The sequence below is a fragment of the Camarhynchus parvulus genome, chromosome 3, assembly GCF_901933205.1.
Source record: "Camarhynchus parvulus chromosome 3, STF_HiC, whole genome shotgun sequence".
NCBI classification, from domain to species: Eukaryota; Metazoa; Chordata; class Aves; order Passeriformes; family Thraupidae; genus Camarhynchus; species Camarhynchus parvulus.
In genome coordinates, this window is record NC_044573.1 from 8,240,031 (window position 1) to 8,266,900 (window position 26,870).

Genomic DNA, 26,870 nt, shown 5'->3' on the forward strand with positions numbered 1-26,870 from the left:
TTGCTCCAGCAGCATGTGTACTCTTCTGAAGTGACAGATGACAACAATTCATCAAGAAAAACAAGCAAAATACTCAATTTTGGATAATACCAACATTTAGCATGTGTGCCCTTTGAATACGTTTCTCAATAAAGCATATTTTTACATTTTAAAAAATATAGTTACCAAGTCCAAGACAGAAAACTAGCTTAGACCCTACAAAAATGTTACTGTGGATACTTCCATTGCTGCTGGGAAAATAAATTCTTGTAACATTTAATAATGCTGCTGATGTCATCAAGGCATATGTCTCATGACACCAGCTAACGACCACAACGAAACCCAGAGCGGGGACTTCCAGCAGCCTCATTTTCATAATATAAAATAACAGAGCTCTAAGCAGACCATCTGCTCAAATTAGTAATATCCTTGCTGACAAACTGGGGCTTTTTCACACAGAAATTCCATACCCTGAGTGTGGTAGCTCTGCCTGGACATAAAATGAACACCATGCAGAGGGACAAATGCGTATTTCAGACAACTGATATACTATTGTTTATGCACTGAACGGTTTATTTTCAGAACAATGCTCCCCCCAGCAAGATTAACCTTTCAGGCTTGTTTTTCACTCACTTGCAGCAGGGTAGCTGGCCAAAATGGTGATAAAGCACTGGGTATTGTATAGAATCTTTCCATAAATTGTACACTGTTTAGAAACTGCTGCCATACTAACCAGCCTTAAATAGAACCTTATCTAGAAAACTGGTTTTCAATTACTACTAAGTCACCACAATGTAAAGGAAACAGTGCAGCAACCTAAATAAACAGCCTTGAATTCTGTGTGTGATTTCAGAAAATATGTTGAAATCCATCAGAGCCTTTTATGATCAGCTCCCCCCCCCAAATAATCTAATTAGCATTTTACATACATTTCTGCAAATTTTATGGAAAGGATCATCTTACTGACTATATGCAGAAGCAGGATGGAATTAGCCTCCTGTTGCAAACCTTGCACCAGCACAAAAGCCCCTGTGTGTCCAATTCTCAAACAGAAAAACATTTTTGTTTATAGGACTGGGTTAAAGGAAGATAAAGCAAGATGGGATCTGTTAAAACACACTTTTGCATTGTTTTTATCTCTAGCCTACATTTGCCTGCCATAACATTTCTGGTTTGCTCCCATCTGCATCCCCATCCCCTCTTTCAGTGAAAAAGCAATCTCAGGAAGCACGTGGGAATCAAATTACTTGAGAGAAATGAGCTCGAGGTGCCTCACAGTTTACTGACTGCTGGAGCAGCAGCTCAGGCAATTCTGGCTAAAGGCTCAATTTCACAAAAGATAAAACAGGTAAAGTAATGAGTGACACTGGGCCATGTTACTGCAGTGAGTGCTCCTCCAGCATACTGAAAAGGACAAGGGCACAAAAAATCACACATTGGCCATGAGGTTCAGGACTTCACTGTGTTTGTCCGCATGGAGAAAAAGAGAAGGCTGGCAGGTTGTATGTCATGGACAGGTGTGTGGGGAAGTGAACCAACCCACAGACACAGGTATTTAACTTGGACTGAGTTTTTTACATCCCCCACTGCCACAGCAAACACCTTGGCAACATACCCATCCATACCAAAAATCAGGGCAGGCTGTGTCTGCTTCCTGAAGAGCTGCTTCAGCAAGTGACAATTTTACTGCCACCATCTGCATTTGGGAGTGCCAACTGATCCCATCTCACCATCCATTACCAGGATCCCAGCTCCTCAAGTTCAGCAAAATCCTGGATATGAGCAGGAGCCACTCTGGTGCCCCTCTGAGTTCAGCAGCCACCCTTTACAGCAGAGCTTTCATCATCACGGCTGATGGCACAGTGGGTGCAAACCTTCTAAGTCAGCAGGAACCAGGGTGTGCACCTTGCTACCATCACATAAATGCACCTCATCTGATCTCCACTGCTTTTGGTATGTCTTTGCACAGATACTACCCACAGTGACAGCCTAGGAAAGCTTTCTTTGAGAGGTCTTCAAACTTACAAGATTCTGCAACTCTTTCCAGGGTTTTACCAACTTATTCCTGGCAACTGTAACCCTGACCTGTGAAACAGCTGGCAAAGCAAGCTCTAGGCTGTGACAGTGCTTGCAGCCATCATGGCCATAATTTTCCTGCAAAGGCATGATAAGATATAGCAGAATTATTTGGATGGATCTGATATGAAATAAATGTGCTGTTTTAGAGGAGTGTGGAGGAGAACTAAGATAGTAACTAGAGATTTACACTGATAGTCCCATTACATTTTGTATTTCTTCCCTGGAATGCAACTGGTAAGAACATAAATCTCCTGTTTCATCAAAGTACACAAAATATGCAATGAATTCCCTGTTGTTAGACACCCTTGTGTAAATGCTCAGTCTTTTGTGCTTGGGGGATTCAGTGGAGAAACATTTACTAATTGTGAATGTCTGTTACTCTGCCTAATTTATCTGTGCAATATCAGAAAAACATATACCAGAAGTCCATAGAATCATAGACTTATGATTCTATGGAGTGCTGGTATATGTTTTTCTGATATTGGACAGATAAATTCTGAGTTGAAATGTATCCACAAGGATCACAGAGTCCAACTCCAGCCCTGCATAACGTTATTCAAAGCATAACAGAGCAACAAGGGTTTTGAGACACAAAGCTAGCAGAAATCAATTTCAGGGACTCCTAAACTTTGTGGAGGTGCTGGTAGCTTTATCTGCCTCTTTTACTGGGCTTGATCCAGCCTTACAAAAAATGTCAAACTTACAATCAGGTAATGCTGCCTCCCCATGAAAAGCCCATTAACAAAACACAGGTATTAAGTACTCAAACTTTAATATGATCTACCTGAGGATTAAGATAACAGATGATAACAGGAGGGCTATAATACTAACAAGCAAATGTCAATCCAGAAAAATCACTTCAGTAGCTGTAGTGGTAAGTGTTATAATCTGTCAGTTCAACTGAGATACCTAATGTTTTCTGTAAATCAACTCCTTCTGGTAAAAAAAGGGCTCTATCCTTTTTTGCTAGCACAGCCTAAGTGCTAGGCAGGTTTTTATTAATTTAAAATGTTCCCTTCTCTATGGATTCTAAAAGGCTCGTACGGGCTTAATATTCTTATTTGCCAGTTTTAATGGTTTAATTGTGAAGCAAATCATGAAAAGAACCAAAAGCACATCAACACAAATAATCATTATGTATTTTCATATTTTCCTCAGAAAAATATCTACACTGGCATATTTGTGCACATATCAAGATGTAACAGTTTGCAGACTGTTCCTGTGGGCTAAAATCAACCCTGAGTCCCACAGCTTAATCAACAAGACTGTTAAAACGGAAAAACTTCCATGTTTTAAGTTTATAAATTTGTCAGTATGTTTACGGATATATAAATGATGCTCTCCAAATAGTAGCTTGTCACATTTTTAAACTGGGTGACTGCATTGAAGGCCATCTCTGCAGTCAGTATGACAGGGTATCTCCACCGTGCATCAAGTACTTGCTATATGGGAATCATCAGCACCAGATGGCATGGAATACAAAGATGCCTTAAAGGAAATAAGTGGGAAAGAATTACTAAGAATTTATTCCATACATGTTCTGAAACCTGATATGATTATTTGCACTGTAAATGCCTTCTGAATCACAACCAACACATAAATAACTGCACTTCATTATAGCCACGTGGGCTAAGGCCAGCTATTGACAATGCAGACAGTGCTTAGGACAACAAAAGAGAACAAATGAGATGCACAGGCCAGCATGCCTGAGGTAGGGTTAACTCAATACATCCCCCTGTCCTTCAGCTGTGAAATAAACAGAATAATCTTGCAACTGATCCCATATAATCATCTTGTCAGAGATGTATTTTAGTAGTCAAAATGAATTCACTCATGAATTCATGTTGATTCCCATTACCATGGTAAATCCATTCTGTTTGGAGGGAGATGATAGTATTCTACCAAAAAGCTTATTGTCTTGCTATTCTTGAGCTTTTTGCCTTTTTTTCACTCACTCTCCTTTTTCTCTTTTTTTTTTTTTTTTTAATAATCATTGTCATATAGCGATTGGTCAAACAAGCTAAGTTCCTACCTGATCATTTTTGCGGACTCATAACTTGGAAAGAAAGTACCCTTATTTGGATGAGCTACATTGAAGACTAAACTGAAGAGCCATGAATCTTCTGCTAAATAACCTACCTTGCCTTATTGAACTCATTCAGCCAGAGAAAACCTTATTTGCTGTCCACTCAGAAACTAACTCTAAGAAAATGGAATTAAGTACTGTGAAAAGCCGGTAACCTTTCTGTTACCCCAAGAAACAAAGCTGCACCAATTCACTGTATCCTTCACAGACTGTGCTACAGTAATTAATTATCATTCATGTAAAATAAAGAAGGGGAAATAAGAAATTTTCAAAACACATAAACAAAACATTATTCTGAAGAAATCATTACATGCTTCTCAATTGCTCCTAAGAAAGGTGCAAACCTTTAGATTTTCCTTGAGTCAAAAATTCAGCAGCAATAGAAAACTACATGCAGTTCCTGAAGAATCATTTCCACTTGCATTCAGCTGACATGACAGATGCAGCTGGTAGAAGGTGGTTAATAAAGAAACTCAAAAGAACTTTTCTGCTCTGATACAGTGACACAAAGCTGGTAGAGAATTGAAATAAGGGAGAGCCTTTCTTCATCCACAGAAGTGCACTGGGTAAGACAGGGATCCCTGGTAAAGTCAGTCAGGGTCAATGCTGGCACCAGGGAACATGATGAAACTCACACAAGCCAGCAAAATCGAGACAAGTTGGAGGTCGAGACACATGGACTGTCTTGGTAACAGGGCTTGCTCAGCCTTGGCTTGTCAGAAGAGGTGCCCAGGGCATGCTGGCTGAGAGGGGCCTCTTGTCTGATCAGCACATCACCTCACCTGCACCATCTGCAGCTCAGGTGCTTTTCTTTGTCTGGGCTCAGCTTAGGGCTGCAGCTGAAAGTTGCCAAAAGGTGGCTACAGTGCGAGACAAACTAGGTCACAGCTGTTCTCTCTGAAATACACAATATCACACCATGCTTCACTTCATGCTCCACCATGTTGGTATAATTGGATTAATACCTGCCATATAACTGTGTTAGAAGTGTCAGCTGAGCAGACACATCACTGTGATCATGGAGGTCATGTGAGCAGAGGCTTGCACCAGTAAGTCTAAAGATTCCACTGAAGAAAAAATAGATTTCAAGTTTACTGAGTTGTTTGATATTTATTAGCATTGGAGGGGGGACAAAGGTTTAGTGAAAATACATTTACACTTGTACTACTGGGAAGAGTGTTCCCCTACGAGTACCTTGCTGCAAGAAATATCATAATGCCATTCTGAAGGAGATTTGCATGTGTGTAAAATTTTCACTTTTCTGCAGTAGTAGTAGATTCTTTTTATTAGAAGTCTAGGTTTTGGTTTCGCTTTTCCAGCATTTGTAAAGGAGTATGCTTGCAGGGAATACATCATGGAGAAATGGATTCTGTAGCAGTCTTGTAAAAAACATAGCAAGCAATACTTGGAGACTCTGGGAAGCAAAACTGCTTCGTAGCTGTGCTGTTTACTGTGCTGTGTGATGGAGCTTTTCTGTCTGTCAGGGAATTACTAATGCCCAAGCAGAAAATTAGGCTTCAGGATGAGCACAGTAGGGGAAAGATCAGACAGATACCAGTGCAACACTGAAAGCAAAAAGATCTCACTGCTCTTGCCATTAGCATTCTCCTATGGGAGGAGAAAGCCTACACAATGCAAATGCAAGTGGAAGATATACTCACACAGGTAGTTTTGCAATTACAAAATCTGCCTATGAGAGTGCATATGCAATGTCTGTGTAAAGCATACAGCTGTTTAAACACATGTATACAGCTGCTCCTGAGCTCAAGCACATCATTCTCCTTTAAATACACTTTATACCATAACCAGAATTGCTATTCCAGAAACAAACGTTGTACAAAGAAATGTTAATTGAAAGAGATCTCAAAGTGCACATGAGCTTCTTAATGCAGAGTGTTAAATCTTCTATTTTGCCATATATAACAAGCAAGTTGGGTTTTAGGGTGGCAACATAATACAGCCAGAGTAATTTGAAACAAAGTGTAAAGCACTAGTCAGCTGTGAAATCTCCCATCATACACTGAATTGCACAGCAATGGGATATTGGCCTCAGTCTAGTTACAATTCCAACATGGTTAAATATTTATTCTACCCACTGATTTAAATAAAAATGCCCTGTTGTTCTCAAGTGCAGCAAAGTGTAAGGAATCAATCCTACCTTCCTAAAGTGTCTTGCTAATGCCACAGGAGACAAAACCCAACCAAACCAACCCCTATGCACCCACACACTTTGAATTCCACTTGAAAGTGGTACTTGCTGTTGAAACGTGGGGTCCAGGGCATTGGACCTCCTTAACCTACACTGACACCATCCCAAGCCCTCCTTGACACACCCTGTCTCTAAGCACCAAGGGATGATCTGTTCAGCAGTGGGAATAAAGTAATGATTCTGTACCTTGCCAAGCACTGTTCCTCGTGGCATTCTGCTATTGATGGCAGGCTCTAATTGAAGGCTTATCTGAAGTAGGGATATTCTTGATGTGGCACTCCTTACTGAGTTTTGGATGTCTACTAATGCATCTGCCACCACAGGCTGGGCAGGGGGAGAAGGGGTAGGAATTGCCATGAGAGGCTCACTCCTCTTGCTGATGGATCTTTATGCAGAGAGTGGGAGCCAGGAAAATGCACTGAGGAGCAGCAGATTGAGGTGGAGCAAGAGGAGGAGAGGCAGGGAGCATGGAACCTTTTGCTGCAAGATGGGGAGTAGGATTTTCAGAAGAAGGGCTGAATGTAAGAGAAAGCATCAGGGCTACTGGCTTTGCTGGAGCTTGTTGTCATCTTATTGCAGGGGTTCCATACTCCTGTTTCCTTATCGCAAAAGTTCCATACCTCCTTGGTGTTTCTTGTGGGCACCTCCTCAGAGCACTGACTCCTTCTTCTTCGCAAAGCAGCCAACTGACCCCAGCTCCCTTCTCACCCAGCCACCCCACTCTTTTATAGCCCTCTTCTTCTCACTGGTTACAGCTGTGGCCTGGTAAAGTCAGGCCTGCTCCTAATCTTTGATAATTGGCCCAGCTGCAACTCCTTAGGGGTGAGATTACTTTCTACACCATCTTTATTCTCTTATATTCTATCCCCCTACAGGAACTCTCAGTACTTTGTCTCGAATAGGTAGCACAGCATGACAGGAGTTACAAGAGCTAGGGGAAACACATGCATGTAATGGACATAAGCCACCACAGCAAAATGAAGGAAAATGCACTGAGGAGAAGCAGATAGATGTGGAGGAAGTGGAGGAGAGGAAGGGAGCATGGAACCTTTTGCTGCAAGATGGGGAGTAGGGTGCTGGGAAGAAGGGCTGAATGTAAGAGAAAGCATCAGGGCTACTGGCTTTGCTGGAGCTTGTTGTCATCTTATTGCAGGGGTTCCACACTGCTGTCTCCTTATCACAAAAGTTCCATATCTTCTTGGTGTTTCTTGTGGGCGTCTCCTCAGAGCACTGACTCTTTCTTCTTCACAAAGCTGCCAGCTGACCCCAGTTCCCTTCTCACCCACCCACCCCACTCTTTTATAGCACTCTTCTTCTCACTGGTTACAGCTGTGGCCTGGTAAAGTCAGGCCTGCTCCTAATCTCTGGCAACTGGCCCAGCTGCAACTCCTTAGGGGTGAGATTACTTTCTACACCATCTTTATTTTCTTATATTCTATCCCCCTACAGGAACTCTCAGTACCTTGTCTCAAATAGGCAGCACAGCATGACAGGAGTTACAAGAGCTAGGGGAAACACATGCATGTAATGGACATAAGCCACCACAGCAAAATAAAGGAAAATGGCAGCACAGAAAGTCTGAGAAACTTCAGAGGAATGAAACATGCACAGGCAATAGTGAAAAAAATACAAAATCACATAAAGAACACAGACAGTGTTGCTAGCCCAGCTCTAGCCCTTAAATCACTTCCACCATGTTCAATTGCTCTGGCAGATACAACACAAAGACCACGCTGGATCATCTAAAACCAACAGAGCTTTTGGGGAAGTCCATCCACGTACAAGAACAAACAAAACTATCTGACATTATTTCTGCTGAAGCACTGTTCTTATCTCCTCTCCAAGGGAAATCAAAGATTTCCTAAGAGCACATAATCAGCTGAAACAATATATACTTACTCCTTGTGAAAGAAAAAAGAAAAAAAAAAGGAAATAAAATTGTTCTTTTATCTTTTTTTCCCAAAAGACACGAGGAAGAAAGTTACAGGGCAGGTTGGGTGAAAAAGCAGGACACTATGTCTGGCACATTAATCTACTTAGTTTAGTCTTTTTAACAAATGCATTATTGATTCTTGGTTTGTCTTTATTATTCACACCAGGGATTTTTTTTCAATTCTTGCCTCAGACTGCAGTAAACCATAATAAAAGGGTCACACCAGCAGCTACTGTATTCAGGAAATCTACAACAACTCACACCTGAAATATTTCATCTAATCTGGAGTTCAAAAATGCCAGTGCACTTGGGAGGAACAGAGAGGGGGTGCATTCTAAATGTGATGTTTAATGGCTTGTTCTTCACTGAACAGAAAGGCAATTCATGCTATTTGAACACATACTACATGCACGCTGATAAAAAAGTGCTTGTGCAGGTTGTTGGACTTGATGCATCATTGCACTAGCTCAACAATTTTATGTATTAATTTTTTAAGAGAAAGAATTTTTTCCCCCTTGCCCAGATGCTGCTTCATTTCTGTAGTAGTCATTTCCCTGGCAAGAGGTCAGCTCCACAAATCCTTCTTTTTTGTCCTGCAAGGGTCACAATGTGCCTTATTGGATTTTATGTTCCAGCATCTATCAGCAACCAGCCAATCTACACTATTTATCTTCATTTCAGGATGCATTGCAGCAACAACTTTTTCAACAAAAACTACATGGAATCCACTAGCACCTCTTCAACCTTCCTCCCAAAGCTGCACTGAAAAACCTTTCTGGATGTTCTGAGATTACAGCACTATACACAACAGATGAAAAGTGGTTAGAAGACAAAGTTTGGAGTAATGGGAAAAACTGGATTAAAGCAAGAGTAAGGAAAAATTGAGATTTAAAACTCTGATTTCAGCAAACGTGTCTGGTTACAATGGTGCATTACACACTTCTGATACTCTGAGCAAGATCTCAAATGCTAAAGGGTGTAAAAAAACTAATGGGTAAAATATGAAAATAACCTTATCTTTTGGAACATCCTCATCCGAACACTTTTGACTAACAATCCCCCCAAGAAGCAGTTGCTTTTTAAACCCAATACTGGTAGCTGATCAACAAAATAATCCAGACCTCATCAGATAATTCAGGGTTTCAAAAGATCCCAGTACTAATTGTTAAACAAGTTTTTGTTACAAATATGATTTCTCCTAACATCTCTGATTTGCATTTCACTCACAATTATGCGCTTTTATTGAGTCTTGCATTCTTCAATCAAAAAGGAAATTAAATAACCAGTTAATGGCACATGCAATTCCAGAAACTCAAATCCAATTTAATCTTGATTTGAACTTTAGGTCTTATTGTACTTGTTTTAAGTAGCATTTTCAACATGTATTCTGGTAAGTTGCCAGTGTATTGTTGGGGTTTTAAAAATTTATTTTTAAATAATTATATGAGCAAACATGGGCTGCTTTAGGAAGGAATGGGATTTCCTAGTATTCAGAAAGGTGTAACAAATATCAAAATTTCTGATTAGACCAACAGCGGTAAATCCAGCCTTAAAGTAAAATTATTCAATTTTGTGAGATACCACTCTTCAGGGGGAAACATAAAGCCCAAACACACATGTTTATCAAGAAATTTTGAACAATATTCAAATTGAAACAGGGTAAAAAGCAATGACAGAGAAAATGACAATTACTGTTGTCAGAAGGAATGTCCAGATTTGAAACAAAAGAACCAGTGCTATGCTTGGTCAGATCAAGCAGTGCAGGATTTGGAAGACTAAGAAATCTCTTTTGTCCAACAATGCAGTACAAATAAGAACCTGATCTGGACAATTTAAATGTAAATTTCTTACTACCTGTCAGACAAGTGAGATTTAAAGACATTCACTTAAAAACCCAGGCATCTCCAAACCTAGTCTTAAAGTGAAAATTGACCTCCCACCTCAATTTCCATCTAAATGTGGCCATGTGGCTGCAAAGGGGTTGTTTGTTCTAGCACTTTAATAAATTTAGGTTATGTGTATGGTGGGCATGAGGTGACCCACACAACTCCTGGGGAAAACCAGCCTTGCAAGGCAGGTCCATGCCACAGTCAAACACAACTAATCCTCTGGGAAACATGGCATCCCAGGCAGATTAGCAGAAGGGATATGGAAAAGCATTAAATGCTTTGCATGGAGAAACCTTATTGATTGTTAAACAATGAGGCGAATGAGGGGAAATAGAAGATTTTTAAAATTGGGGGATATGTAAAAAGAAGTTGTCAATTGAAAGAGCTTGTTACATCACAAAAAATAATGTTAGACTTAGAATCAAGCTTAGGGAACAGTTTAGTCAATGTGATTTCCATTAATTTTATCAAAGCCTCCTCACTACACATACAATTACACACAAGATAGTTCACTTTATCATGATAGCTGCACATCTGCAGATTGTGAAAAATAGCAGTGCAATATTGAGTTGGGTTGGGATTATTTCAGTGAATTACTGGTATGCAGACAGTAGCCTCAGTTTCCCCTCACATTTCTGTGAACAGAAACCAGTTTAAAAAACCCCAAAACTGCACAAAGGATGGAAAGTTGTATGTATGTATCAATGCATGGATCAAAATCTAGAAAGGGAATAACAGAACCTAGGAGTGAGGGGAAAGAAAGAATTAGAAACAGTTCTGCAAGCTTCTCTTGCAGGAGGTCGGAAAAGATTTGGGAGTGAGGGTGTGATGTTGAGCCTGGGAAAGGTGGGGTTCAGGGAAGACCTCTGCATCTTACTAGGTAAATCTATTTTAAGTGACAATACATTAAATTAATTTTCCCCAAATTAGGACTGTTTTGCCCATTGTGGTACTTGGCAAATCATCTCCCTGTCTTTATCTTGGTGCACATATTTCTTCATCTTGTCTTTCCCCCTGTCCTGCTGAGGAGGAAGAGAATGAAGCAAGTGGCTGGGTGGGCATCTGTCAGCCAACATCAAGCTGCCATACAGCCACAGATTCCTCTGCCATAAAACATTTTACATGTTCTACTCTTTTTTCTTCACCAAGACACACAACTTCAAAGCCTGCAAAAAGAAGTCCCAATCACATGCAAAAAGAACTCCCAATTCACAGTAGTTACACTAACTATTAGGAGATTGAAAAAGAATAACATACTCAAAGTTTGTGGTGTTATGCCACTGAGAGTCTGAATATTATTATTTAAAATTATTGCAAAGAGGAAAGGCACAGTTTCTATATAAACCATTTAAGAATAAGTAAAAAATAAATTATACTAGCACTGTAATGGGTACTAATCAAGCTGTGTTGAAACCACTGTATAACCAGCAGTCTTAACTTAAAGTATTCTAGGAATACAGAAATAAAATGGTGGGCATCCAAATGAAAGAAGGATCTCTAAAATTCAGAAAGGCTAAGGAAGAAGGATTTGTATTCCTTAGAAAATAGGAGATTACAATTAAACCTCTGTGAAACAAAATAATTTGAAGAAACCAGAAGACTAATTGCTGCAGGTTATCTGAGTTCATGCAAGCACCAAAAGTCATATTCAGACATCCCCTCTCCAGCAGGAATGTTAAGGCAAATCCTCTAAACTGATTGAAAGAGCAGGAAGAAGGAAAAATGTTAGCAGTCAGACATACTTTTGCAAACAGTTTAAAAACTGCTTAGAATACATTTGAAAGAGCTTGCGTGCAATAACAGAGTTAAGGGAAGAAACAATGAATGTGTGAGCTTCTGGGACATTTCTTGTGCTAAAATTTTAACATCAATTTTGTTTCTTATGATTTCCCATCAGATTCCACATCTACCGTTCTCACATGATGCATGGGATAATACCACCAGAAACACACCAAAAAAAGAACTGATGCTTTGAAACGGTTGAAGTACTTTTGAAAATCCAGTAAACAAATAAAAAAAGCCCACAATCCATTTGGAACAAAGCAAATTCAGAATGTGGAAAAACATTACCTTCTAAATCCAGTTCTAAGAACTGAAGGTGCAACTGTCACACCCTTGTTCCCCCAGGAGTTACTCCATGCTCAGCCCTGCTGGCTGAAACATTTGTGTGGACATCCTTTGCTTTGTGCCAAATCGGTTGGATGTGGATCCAAATTTGGTTGGATTGGATTCAACAGCTTCAGTATAGGTGGTTTTTCACCCAGCCATGCTTTTTGGGGTTGAAATGGTTTGCCCAGGAGGTGGACTGACAGACCTGAGGAGGCCATGAGTGCCTGCTTGGGGCAGTTGCGGGCTGAGCACTCTCACAGCAGCTGGAACTGGAGTACAAATTGTACTTAGACAGGACTTTCTGGGTGTTTGATGGTGGTGGTTTTGGCAGTTTTTGATAAAACAAAGTGTCTTTTAAATAACTGCATCTAACGTGTGCTCATGTGATGATACTTTCTTAAGCACTGAACGTTATAGACAGATAATTCAGGATTGGGCCAAAGCCCATGATTGTCTTCTACCATTTACTGTGTGGAGATTCAGATTTATCATCAAGGAAAAGAGAATTTCATCATCAGTCCTGACATTTTTGGGGAAGAGAGCAGCCTTACAATTTAGAGATCTGTAGACATTAATGTATTTAGTAGGCAGTGACAAAAACAAGCAATAAATACAGAGTAACCTAAATAGCACAGATCATACATTAAAAGTTACAAAATTAAGGCTACACATGAAATTCAGACAGAACCATTTTGTTTAGTAAGTAGAAAATCAGTGAAATATGTTGACAGTAAGTCATAAAAACAAATAATAAAAATAAGTAGATTAAAAAAAACTGTGGAGGTAAGGGAAAATTTAAGACATCAAGAATGATAAAACGTGGAGCCAAGGCTGAAATTTATTCAGTACAAATATCAAGGTGACCTCTTCCCAGCAGAAAGCTTTGATACCATGAAACTTCAATAATTTGTAGAAATTGGTCTATCAAGCAGACATAACTTGTTATCAAATCCAAATTTTTGAAAGTAGATAATTTCTTGAAATCATATGCAATTTTAAATTAATATATTTTTATGAACTTTAAGCCTATGTTTTATTGGCATTAGTGCTGATGGAGAAATGTTTCTATTTATTCCTTTTCAGAAAATGCTCAGCTTAGTTAAGGTCAGCATAAATGCCATGTAATCAACATGGAAAACTCAGAAGAAGGTCAACAACTAGCAAAGAGAGTCTTGAAAACATGGAACAAGTTAAGAAAGGATTTGGAAGCTAATTCTTTAACCTCAAATGCCTCAAATTCCACAGCCAGAACACCACTGACTGCCCTTAGCAAGACCATTTTGAATATGCTGGCATTATTAAAGAAATTCAAGGCCAGAGTAGTTACGTATTCCCACATCACTTGTGTACAACTTTGGAAAATATCAACGGAAAATATTTGTGGGGAGTTACCCTCAAATTTGTCAGTTGCACATTCTCTAACTCTTGGCCACCAGTCAGGGTAACTGCAGTCACTGCTTCTGTTTACTGATAGTCAATAAAACATTGACAACTACACCACACTACACAACTGAGAGACGGGTATAGGATTCCATAACATGAAATCCTCATTAGGAATGACATGGAAGCAATGCCAACATGCATTCTCATTACCTGAATCATGGGTAGCAGCTTTGATTAAAAGGGAACTTTGAATCTCACTCTTTTTTTGGGGGGGGAAGGGCCTACTATACATCAGTGATTCATTGCTTTACTGAAAACTAGTAAATTGTAGCTTATAATGCTGATAGCAAAATACAACAGAAGATTTCTAGGGCACTGACTGGCATGGCCAGCATGTAAATGGCATCACTAGTTTCTTCTATATTGTTTCTAGTACTGTGAAAAATCTATCAGGTTTCCTTCCTTTCTCACTTTGTAAACTAGGCAAAAAGGGAAAGAAACATCATCTCTTAATCAAGCAGTGCCAGCTTAGCAGCAGAATTGTTCTTTACTCTCTTTCCTAAAGACAGGAAAAAACCACCCTGAAAACCAAACCAAACGGAGAAGGCTACAACCAACCTGCAAATACAACTCAAAATGCCTTTGGACATGTTCCTAATGGCACTAGGCTAAAAAATAATGTTCTGGCCTCCTAACAGTCAGCTATAGCGAGTTTACTGCTACAACAAAAAGAATAGTTAAAAACCTATCAGCGGCAGAATGTTTAGCACCTATTACAGACACAAGTGTAACTACCTAATGGTAATTAAGGGCATAAGAGAATGACTAATGCTCTGAATCCATAAAAGTGCATTGGTTTGGAAGCTATTATGATTGCACTGTCTGCAGCTCACAGCCTACACTGGGCAATTTACAGTGATAAGCATTCTGCATAAAACTGATACTCCATTCTTCCAGCACTGGATAATGAGCTGGTACATAAAGCTGAAACTACACACCACACACTGGTCACCACTTGAACAGTCCATTTACTCTCGTCCTAAGGATGCACCTGTTTTTCTTAATCTTAAATTCTACGTATTCCTACACTGTATTTTTCTCATCAAAATGCTAAACACTTCATTTGGTGTCTTTTGTGGTTTAGAAATACTTTTTTGTCCAGCAAAACTGAGAAACAAGAAAATGGATAAAGAACATACAGTACTGGCTGGTAGCTGAACAAATGCTGACATTTATATCAGCTCTTATTTAGCTTAGGGGTTTCTGAACCAGGACTTCCCCATGCAGAAGTGCCATAAAATTATTCACATTGAATAGCACATTCCTCAAGGAGTGACCTGGAAGTGCTACTCCACTGGATTAAGCAACCCAAAATTTGGTTTGTAAGAGAAACAAGTCACAACGTATGATGAACTATTATATTTTCTATATGGGATGCTCCCTGCAAATGAAGGTTTAATGTTTGTATTCCAAAGAGAAATGGAACAGAAGGGGGCAAAAATTCCTCCACTGCCACAGCATCACATACAAGAAATTGTTACCCTTTAAATTATACCATATTTCTGTTAAAGGGTTCTTTCAAACATGACAGAGGAAAGGGGGGGTTGGGAGGAATGATATGCTGCATTGTCCAAAACGAAATTGGAAAATGATAGATACAGATTATCATCTAGTAATTTATAGGAAAGCAAGTACTTTCATTCTCATATATAAGTAATATACTGAAAGGAATAAAAGAGATATACAAATCGTTTACAAATCAGACTTTAAAGCAATGTTCTTTTCAAGGGGCTAGATATTCTTTCAAGAAAAAGTAAGATAAAGTCTTTCCTGCCCAAATAAAATATTTTTAAAAAGGTACAATACTTTGGACTGGATTTCTCCTCTGCAGAGCTCAATGCAGTTATTCAAAGTGAATAGAGTCAACTACAAAAAACCACATTTATTCCTCTTGATATTTCACAGCTAGTGCAAATCACCATGGCTTCTCTGAAACCAGTGTACTCCAACATTAACTTAGTTGTGTTTCCATTTAGTTAGCAGATGAAAACCTAAAATCATAGCCATAGATAGAAAAAAGTACATTAGTAAGTAAAGAACATTACTGTGAGTACTACTGTGAGTAGGCTAGTTAAAGGAGTCCCATATTCCTCATGTAACTCTAGAAGCCACACAGCTGCTGCACACTTCCAAAAAACAGATAAGAAGAATGAATACAGTTAAGCAAACATCTACCAAAAATTCCGAAGTTCTCTACACAGCTGTCAGAGTAAATAATTTTCTTTAGGCTGCCATTGTTTTCCTTTCCATCTGGAACCAGCTTACCTCCTGTTCCCCGGGACAAAATCAGAGTCTGTGTGGAGCTATAACCACTCAGACCTGCCAGCAATATTAACAGAATCGTGGAATGGCTTGGGTTGGAAGGGACCCTTATATAATCTAAACTTCAACCCCAAATTTTTGCTGTTTTTTGTAGTAGCCATAACATATCCTGCCAAACCAAGGAGTCATTTTGGTTCCCATGGGATCCGACACAAAATCCCTCCACGAACACAATTCAGGTCGTTCTCTCTTCAAGGCAGGAACTTGTAAGCCACTGTGACTTTTCCTCCTGAGGACTTATCCAGGAGCTCTGTATCCCACATCAGTGATGGATGAGGCGTTGGGATGCTCTCAATAACCTTTATCACCCCCGCCAAGCCCTCTGACTGAGAGTGAGCAGTTTGTTTATGGGCGGTGCTGGTGACAGGCACAACAACAAGTCCCCTCATTCAGTCAAATGGGTGAGTTGAAGGATTAGTCTGTCATGCCAGCACAGGGCCTCATTTTTCTTCTATGCTACGTGGGTCACCCCCTTCCCACAGCCTGTATTTGATCATGATTAATTTGTCAAGGCTGGCTATAGCATGGAAATGAAGAAATGGATTGCCAATTACAGTTATCTTCTCGCAGAACACCCCTTGAACCAGTCCTTTCCTGCAGTAGTGACAGCTCAGAAATAAACCAAAAGCAGCTCTATTGAGCAGAAGCCTGACCCAAAGTGTGTTTTAAAGCAGAAGGTGATTTCCCCCTGCCCAAACCAGCTCTACAGTGTAACTGGGTGACTTCTATCCTGCCTGGCAGGTACACAAAAAGCCCACTCACACTTGTTTTCGTAGTCACCTTGTTTATATGCGCTGAATTTCTGACTTAACACTCTTCAACAAGAAGGCGCACATTTGTTTCTGTGAACCTCACCCTGAATAAACCTGAAGGAGAATTTAATATGTATACAATTACTGCCAAGTAAACAAACCTAGCAATGATTCTGCTCTGCACAGAAGCTCTGGAAAGGATTAGAACTTTCTCCCGAGCAGTACTCACAGAAAGGTAAATTCTGACTCTTGCTGCATTTCCTCTGCAATAAGCCTTATGTGTTCTTACTAGCTGTGTAATATTTCCTCCATACAAGAAACTAACTTAAACTGAATAATCAGATTCTGATAGATTAATTAAACAGGAAACAATTCCACAACAACCTGATATTTTATGAATAATTATTAATATGGAATTTGAGAAATAACACCACAGCCCTGGCAATGCATGCATGCAATCTGTTTAATTCATCGATACAATCACCAGCAAGTTACTTGAGTTGCATAAATTGAAAGTATGTGTATAAATCTAACTTTTTATTACCTCAGAAATTACTAGTTAAAAAGAAAATCCCTTTTACTACCAAAAAAAAAAAAAAAAATCAGAGCATTGTAATAGATGCTTCCTTCCACTGTTGTAATTCACAGTACTTGATTTTCTGGCACATCACACCTTGAGACAGAAGACAGGTGAACATTTTGCCAGCATGTGCAGCACACAGCAGCTTTAAATACATTCCCAAGATAAAAAGGCACAACTGACTCTCTTCCAGGCCCAAGGTGGCCCTCCATTAACCCAGGTGCCAACACGATCTGCAGTGTGCAGAGCTGCAGAATACATCTTATAAACAGGATTTTGGCTTAGGAACAGGATTAGTCATTCACTACACAGAACCTCTCAGCTCTGCTATTCTGCCTCAGTGGCAGTTGCCCTTTCCAATGATATATGGCAGCATCACAATTTAACAAAGATGCAGGAAAAAGGACAACACAGTGAATAACTCTCAGAGCCAGACATGCCTTTATCTTGACTTTCAGGTACTTTGATGAGACTCAGAGTAGCAGGTCTATTCTTTTGATCCTTTCTTTCATTTCAGGAGAAAGATATTTGCCCTTGCAGCAATGCATTTTTACCTCTCACAAGCCACCTAAGAGTCTCCATATTCTCACACACCCTTCTTCCAAACTTCTTGGAGTGACCAAAGTTAAGAATGAGAGATGACATTGGTAATGTAAATTTATATATATGGTGACCTTCTGTGCTTGTACTGGAGTAGTATTAAGGGTCTCCAACACTGACTAGGACCATTACAATAGATATTGCATAAATAAACAATAAGAGATAATGTCTGCTATGGAGGATAAAAAGTAGGACAAATAAGGCCCAGCATCACAATATTCTGTGGCCAGATCACAGATAGACCCTTTGCACTAAAACCTGAGGAATTAATGGAAAACAGAAGCTGTTTTCCTGAGGCATGTACTATCTAATGCAGTTCACAGAAGTTCAAAAAGATATCAAAGGTCAACAACCTTTGTGGTAAAACTATTTGATATATGTGACACCACAAATATTACTCCTACTCAACTTCAGTGTGTCAGGCCTTTTAAAAGCTCTGCAAGGACACACAAAGACTTGCACTACTTTTCTGTCCTCACAGAATGAGTTTTAAGCTGTGAGTGGGACTCAGCTGAATACACTCAGAGTCATGGGATACCTCAGGCTGAAAGGGAATCACGAGGATTATTGAGCCAGACTCTCTGCTCCTCACAGAACGACCTAAAATTATATCATGGGAACTAAGGGCATCATGCTCATCAGGTTTCATGGCAGCTTCCTTCTGTTTACATTTGTCAACTCCAGATAAAACAATTGCATGGTATTAAAAGGAATAGAAATCTTGCCATTGGACATCTTGTTCTAGCTGCCAAAGTACACAGAACGTGGGGTGTAACTAAGATTACATGCAAGACTAGTTAAGCCAGAGTGCACAGGTAAATGAAATCACTGCTAAGTGCTGAAATGTGGGAAGGCATGAAAAAGATATTATTATAATGACTGTGTTTTCACACTACATCTAATAATGAATATGGTTAAAAGACACCCAAAACAAAACGGTAGAATTCACTAATGGATTGGGCTCCAAGTTAAGTTTTAGAGACATGCTTTTTCCTGGGGCAAGGGGCAAGATTGCGTCAAAGAAAAAATCTGGATAGCAATAATTGGGCCTTTTACCAAGAAATATTTTATACTTCATGTATCATCTTAATGCAATGTCTCTAGGATGAGGTCCACATAGCTTTATTTTCTTCAATTCATTTCTTAACAAATTAGCTTCAAAGAGCTTTAGCTCTTTTTCCAGAGTGTAAAGGCACAGAACAAACACATCAGATTATCATGTTGACATCAGCCAAGAAAATTTAGAAAAGAGAATTAAGTAATTCTGTTGGTATATAACAATATAGAGCTTTAACTTTCATCATGGTAATTGAGACATTTCTAGCTCTTTGAATAGAAAACCACAAATATGAAAGCAAATAATATATCTGACCAGCTGAAGCCTTGTTTATAATTTCTGCAATATGCTTTCTGGATACCAGAGAACTTTTCCAGCTTATTTATGCTTTACAGGACAGTTACCTGACAAAAAAATAATAATACAAAAAGCGAAAGGAAAAAAGGGAAAACTGCCCAAAGCTCAACATGTTTTTGATGCCTTTGGGGATGTTCCTGGCTTTTCCTCAGTAATCTGGAGATACCTACAGAGCTCACTGCTAAAGCAACTTGAGCCATGCTAGTAGCTTCAAGGTGGAAAACACTATGAAATAAGAGCAAGAGAGCACACAGTTGTTTCTTGCAGAGGAGAACCCAGGCAGTGAGGTTAGAGAGGGTGGCCAGCTGCAAGGTGAAAGGTGTGATAATATAATAATATACATCTAATGTAAATATGGCTGAAATATAAATATCATTTTAAGAGGAAAAAGTAATTACATAGGCTTTTATTTCTTCCTAAAGAGAACATGGAAAAGATTGAAAGAGATGCCATGAGGCAACTATTTAGTCAACAGCCTAAGCTTTCAAAGGGAAATTTTTAAGGACAGTCACTAAATGACAATTTCATGAAGGACAGGATTTGTCCTCTAGTGTTCAGGGGAAATGCTGCAAATTGGACCAGTCAGCAAGACCTTCAGAATAGATAAAATTCTAGATAGTCAAACTACATTATCCATAAAAAGCTAATTTCCACTGAAAAAGAGAGCTTATTAAGTCTCTCGTCTGGAATCAAGCTAGAGCTTCTCCTTGCTAAATACATCACATGAATGCTAATTTTAGACTGCTGAGAGCTCATCAATTTACACTTCCCTGTAATAATTTTTTAGTATTTAAATTATGGGAAGACATCAATTAGTATCATGGACACCACACTATCTGAAATAAGAACACTGTTAAATAATGCATGCAACAAATTTTTATACAAGTAGTAATTAGATTTCTAGGATTACTTGAATATTATAATAGTAATTTCATAGCTGTTACCATTACTTTTAATAATAATCTATTTAACTGGTGATCAGACCCAAAAGAAGTGTCAAAGAATGAGTTCTCATATATCTTCATTTTTACAAACATATAACATTATGCCAATTAACCAGCAAATATCAAAATGCAATTAACTCTCAATGAGTTACAAAAAAGATCTTTTAAAACAACACAGTGTCAAAAAAGTTGATGGTTGATGTGGTCTAAGCTGAGGATGAGGAGCTGCTGATCAAGTTTAAAAATCAACTTAGTTATGAAAATCTTCCTTATAGGAACTTTTCTTATGTGACCTACCAGATTGGGATTTTTTATCACAAAGAATTTATATAATATCCATTTTCCTGGATAACCTCATCTGACATCACAATATCCAATTTCTGATGCTCACATAAGCATTAAGCCTTTTTAATGGTGAAAGAAACTCAAAGGCCCAGACTGAAGATAAGTACAAAACCACTTAATAGTTACTTATTACACACTGGTGTATAGTGGCTCTGAAAAATTTACAGCTAACTCCTTCCTTGGAAAGATGACAGTGCAGCCCTTATTAGAATTGCTCATTAAAGAAACATCTATTCCAGAAATGAAATGCCAACCGAAAAATGAGGAAAAAAACAGATGAGAAAGATGGAAATAGATGGCCTCAACCTTTAACCCTGTGTCAGGAATTGATTCTGCCTTTGAAAACATTTGGTTTAGTCTTCTGACTCAGATTTTATGATGGCTTTTACAATCCTTCAGTCAAACACCTGTTGGTTAATCCCTTGTTATAATCTACCTGGGATCACCTCATGGGGAGAAGAGCTGATGGAGATGCTCCCAGCCCTCTGTAGCAGGATGAATCACTCCCTGGACTCTCAGCAGGACAGACTGGGGCTCAGGACAGTGGTGACACAAGCTGGCACAAGACCAAAGGACCTCTCCCCCAACTCTAAAGCAGACAAGAGGATCTGTGCCCCCTCCCTGCAGCCTCCCTTAAGAACAGATTATATGCTTCTATTTCCTATACAGGAAATACACAGCAATTTTCTACACAGCAATTTACTCTACTTTTTTCTTTTCAGACTTCCCTTTAGCAACACAGAGCAAAAAAAAAAAAAAAAAAACCAGGCCAAAAGCTACAAGTAAGCCTCAGTGGATCCTACAGCAGCAAGATTTACTCCAATGTAATAATGATGTTTAAAATGTGGTGAAACTGTGCATTTCCACCACCTAAATCACCACAGACATTCTGCACTTTCGTGGCATTTAGTCTGTTTCTCTCTCTGTTTTTAAAACTAATGCAAGTATAACTTCATAAGAAAACTAAGAGCTGCTTTTATATTTCTTCTCAGAAAGGATAGAGGACATAATTTTAATGAAATCAAGCTGAGGTACATCATACAGCTACAGTGATGCAGAGACAGAAATACACACCAATTGGAATTCAGAGTTTCATCTTTCTCCCTCCACTTTATTTCTTGTTTCCCCCTCTCCCTTAAGTTTAAAATAACATTTAAATACTAGTTTTTGTTGTCAAAGAGCAGCTTATGTTGCCAACATAAGCATCTCAGAACAAAGCCCAGTCCTGTATTACTGTAAAGTAACAGTAAGGAGGTAACACACAGGTGTGCACAGACCGTAACATCTTCAATTCCTTCCATATGTAGCCTATCCCACACTTATCCCTCAAAATATTTGTGACAAACATGAAAAATCCTGTCCCCTTACATCCATCTGCAAAGCCTCGTTTTAATGTTGTGGCTTGGAAGGTTTGTAGCACCATATCCAACACCCTTGCTCACTCTGCAGGTTGCAAACACCACAGTTTGTGGAGAGCTTCTTAATGAGCTGCTCTTCCAGAAAATCTACTAAAAAAAGTGGCATTTCCCCCTCAATCCCCTCTTCTGGAGCTATCTCAGACATAATAAGACAGTAATTAAGGGGAAACTGGACATGTAAATGGTGATCCTCTGGTATAACATAAAAATCTGACATACTACAGCCTAAAATAGCACTTTGCACCCTCTGAACTACAGATTTTTTCATTCCTTTTTATAATTTTTCTCCCAAACAGATAGTAAACTTGCTTTAAAAAGGAAAAAGAGACAAAAATGTAAGAAAATCCCTCAAAATTGAACTGGCCTGGCTTATGTTTGTGTGTTACTAAACAGCTGCTAAGGAAGTCTGGAGCTTGATACTCCAATACCTCCCTAATGCCATGGGAGGGATGTAAATCCTCAGTCCTCCTCCCAAAACAGTTTTATTTGGGAAACTTCATGCTCTTGGTATACATGAAAGCATTTATTGCAACGGAAGAGAGTAACCCAGGGATCCATGGGGATATAAACCTTCACAACCTTTGCTTTCTTAGACTGATTAGCAGTTCTTAAGCTTATTAAATGTGACAGAGATCTCTTAGGAAAATATATTAGGGATTTGGGATCTTTTAGGGATTTTTTTTTTCTCAGAGTGCCTGTGGGCAGACTCTCACTTGTTTTTTAATCCTTACAAATATTTAGCATTGGTTGCTTCCCATGTCATTTTTCAAAGATGGAATCCCTCATTTGAATCAAACGTCTAAGTCAAAGATCCTTTGTGAGTGGATTTGTTGCCAGCGCTCTTTAAACAGGAGCACATGAAAAATCCAAGTTTTGCCTGCTGGCACTGTGCAGCAGCCAAATGGCCTTCTCAAGGCTGTGACTTGTTCAAGCTGAAACACGCACAGCGTGATGGGTGGAGATGGAGCATGAGGAAAGCGTCTGGGGAGGAGGGCAGACTTCTCCTCTGTCCAACACTCTTCCCATAGAAAGCAATCTGCCCTCAGCCAAGACCTCAGGAAAAGCCTTGCTAGCTTGTTTCTTCCTAACCTCCTTTTTATGGAGTGAAGGAGTGCTCTGCAGTGATGAAAACAAGAATGGGCTGCTCGCCACAGAAGTGTGAACACTCTGTCCTAAGGATGAGAGCGCAGGTGAGCAATCTACACATCTACAGGAGTCTGGAGCAGAACTCTGTCCAGATCCTCAAACTGGATATACTCAGCCAACCTCTAGCAAATTTCTGCACTTCATTTTGTAGGAGAAACTGCATCCTCAGCCAGGGGTTTCTGAAGGGAAAGAATTTGTTTGTATGGATCCAAGAAGAGGAAGCAGCAAGCGTGTTCCTTCTATACTGCTTTACTGGGACAGTCCAGTGTTGGGTGCACAGCACAGATAATCATCTCGGCCACCAGGAATGAGGCTGATCCACTTTTCCATCTAGACACTGCCTTTATCTAAAGGAATATGCATGGATAAAGGGGAAAACCCCAACAAAACCAAAAAGATTAAAGCATAGTTTGTGGGGCTTGTGCGTACTTTACCTTGCAAACACGTCACAACCCACAGTGTAATTTTAGCAATGCAACTGCTATCAAACATTCTTGAAAATACTGACGGGCTGCCTTTTTAATTATTACTCTCAGGCAGTGCATCTGAAAGTCTGGAAAGAATGGAAGTGCTTTTTTAATTGAGAAATAAAAAACATTTCTTAAAATGTAAACAGTACATTCAAATAGAGGCTGTATTCCCCCCTCCAAAAAAAACCTACAAAAAGCAGCCTCAGAAAAGCAGAGCATTTTAGCACAAATGCATTTAAATTTATTTCCAACAGTGAAAACAGCAAACAATTACAGAAAAAGCATCTGCTGCAGTGTATAATGTTTCAGTAATGCCACAGCTACCTTTGAGAGAAGCATTGAAAACTTCCCATAAACTCACTATCCCTATCAGAGATCCTTTCCAACTTTCTCTGCTGGCTTCAGGGAACCATATTTCTCACCTGCTGAGACTTTTCTATTAACTAGGCCAATTCTAAAAAAAAAGTGAACTACTATTCTTTGTACATCCCACTTACTGGTAATTTCTATATACTTACATCATATCTTGCTTGCTATTCTAAAATAAATGTATCAAACAAAAAGAAATGTAAACAAAAATAAGCACATCAAACAAAAACGTATCTATGTAAAAGATCAAGATTTAGGCCAATGAATCAAGGACTAAAATGCAAAGCTTGCCTCCAAGTTCAAAAGGGGGACTAAAACTGAGAACTGAGGGGAAGCTTTATCTGAAACCAGATTTCTATTCAGCCAATCCTAGTGCTCATGGAAATGGCATCTGCATGTTCTTCTGCAACAATGGAAATGCAGTTCAAGTAGAAGGGACTACAGCACCCAAACTGAACTAGATTTTACCTTCTGAAACCTATTTCCGATCTACAATCATCAAAAAATTTTAATAAGAGATCCTTAAAATAGAAGGAACAAGCCTAAATATTTCTGCCTTCATTTCTCCCCTCCTGAATCTGAATTATCTAATTAGTCAATGTTCAAATTACCTTACCTAACAATTACTATGTGTTATGATTTATGTCATGCTACGTTGTTTGATGATAATGGCTTTTTTAAAAAAATATTGCTGTTTAGCATAAAATCATTGATAGTTTGGGCTGGAAGGGACCTTAAAGATCACCTGGTTCCAACCCCCCTTGGGACACCTTCCACTAGACCAAGTTGCTTAAAGTTCCATCCTACCTGGCCTTGAACAATTCAAGACATGTAGCATGTCTTGAACATCCTCATGGTTCTTTAAAACATACTTATTTTAAAAACTTTAAATTGTGTAAGTAATCAAACCTATAATAATTTATTGGATCTAAATTTTATAAAAATCAGCAGGTCATTGTTTAAGGAAAAAACAATCCCTTTGTAGTTTGCATGTTTTCTCAAATTTCTCGATTTTTTTCTAAATACTGAACTACTTGTTTTTTCCTCCAAATATCATGCTCACTTCTTTCACAATGCCAACCAAAAGCCAGTTAATTGTTAGTGATGGATTACCTTATGATTACAACAAAGCAAGAGACTTACAATAACCATTTCCTTCCAGTTCCTTCAGGCCATGTAAATTTGCATGTAAATTAATAAACTAAAATGGTGGAAGCAAAACTCAAGGGAACTAAGACAATTTCCTGTAACTCCAGCAAGCTGGCTTGGCTTTTTTTATTTTTTTTTTGGCCAGTCTTGGACATCATGGCATCTTTCTTTCTTTCCCTCTGGATGGAAAATTTTGCCAGACCCCTATTTTTCCCTTGCTGAAATAACAGCAGCGTGTTTAAGAGTTACTGCAGAAGGGAAACCACAGTTGCAGGTCTTGGCTCACAGGCTCTAAGGGTTATGCTAAGGGCTGTGCACAGCAGTATCCCGCTTCCCAGCACACCAGCATCCAGTCACAGCCAAAGGCTTTGGGTCTCTGTTACTTAACACAGTATAAATATATTGGTGAGATAAAATGACTAATGAGACATCTGATAGGAAATATCACTGTTTGGAACAGCAGTAATAGGGAAAAATGAGTAAGAATAAGTGACATCAAAGGTGCATCTTACCATAAATTCCGGTTGAAATACAGGGAAAGGCCTGTAAAACATATGAAAGGAAAAAAAAGAGATCAGTGGGATTTCTGTTTACCATACTTTTTATCAAAACCAAGAGTGTTTTTAAATGCCTGTTTTTTAACACCCAGAGATTATATGTTACAGCAATCATGGATACAGCAGTCAAATCACAGGCATTCTCATGTCATTATATGAAACATAGTCCATATGTTTTCCTTGCTGCCACATTAATAAAACTGCATTCTTTTTCACATCTTGAGCTGCAAGCAACATTTAAACACAAACTCATTCTTAAAACTGCCTTTTGAGCTAAAATTTGATTTTATGAGCTAAAAATGAACACCATAAGCTACTACAGTAGCAAAAAACAAAGTCATATCATCTGGATAGAGTTAGACAATGTTTCTTCATCAGTAAAATAAGCTTGGCCAGCTTAGACTATGCTATGCCTCTTTGTCATGCCCTCATTCACTATAATCTCCTTTTTTGATTCAGTTCTTGACCTCAGTTCTTTTGGATGTGGTTTATGGTGTGACCCAACACAGCTATACTGCTACAAGCCAAAGGTTTGCAAACTGGTACAGGGGGAGGAACCGGCAGATGCTGGTGAAAAGAAAAGAGTACATTTTTGGGGCAGCTTGGACACCAAAGAATATACATCACACAACAAGAAATATTACAGACACTGTGCCAGGAAGAACAGTAATTTGCATTCCTGCTAGCTGTATGTGTCGTCTTGAGATTTGCATTTCTATGAGCCAGAGTCAGATTTCCACCAGGAAAAAACAAAGCTGACGTTTCAGGAGAGAGGCAATTTTCTTGGTGTTCAGCTGATACGTGATATCGCCTTTGCCTCCCACCTCTGGACTGACAGCAGGCACAGCTCAAAGGTATGAGAGCACCTGGGACCCAAGTCTCAAATATCCACCCTGAGGCTCCCTCCAGATCCCCCAGCAATGAGTCATCATACAAAAGAAAGAAATTCTTCTTTACTTAATCACACAGGAAAACATTATTCAAAGCTAATGCTTGCTTTATATTTAACCAGGGAATTAATTAGGGAATGGTGATTAAGAAAGGAGAGGTCTAATGGAAAGAATACATCCTCCCCTC

General features: G+C 39.1%; 1 protein-coding gene across 3 annotated transcripts in view; it reads right to left on the reverse strand.

The window, feature by feature from the left end:
* Window positions 1-26,870, reverse strand: part of MACROD2 (mono-ADP ribosylhydrolase 2) — an 845,829-nt gene that overhangs the window by 248,180 nt on the left and 570,779 nt on the right. For all 3 annotated transcript variants that reach the window (XM_030946263.1, XM_030946261.1, XM_030946262.1), the window contains exon 7: window positions 25,749-25,779. In XM_030946263.1, coding sequence (XP_030802123.1) covers window positions 25,749-25,779 — 31 coding nt within the window. The remainder of the gene's footprint in view (window positions 1-25,748; window positions 25,780-26,870) is intronic.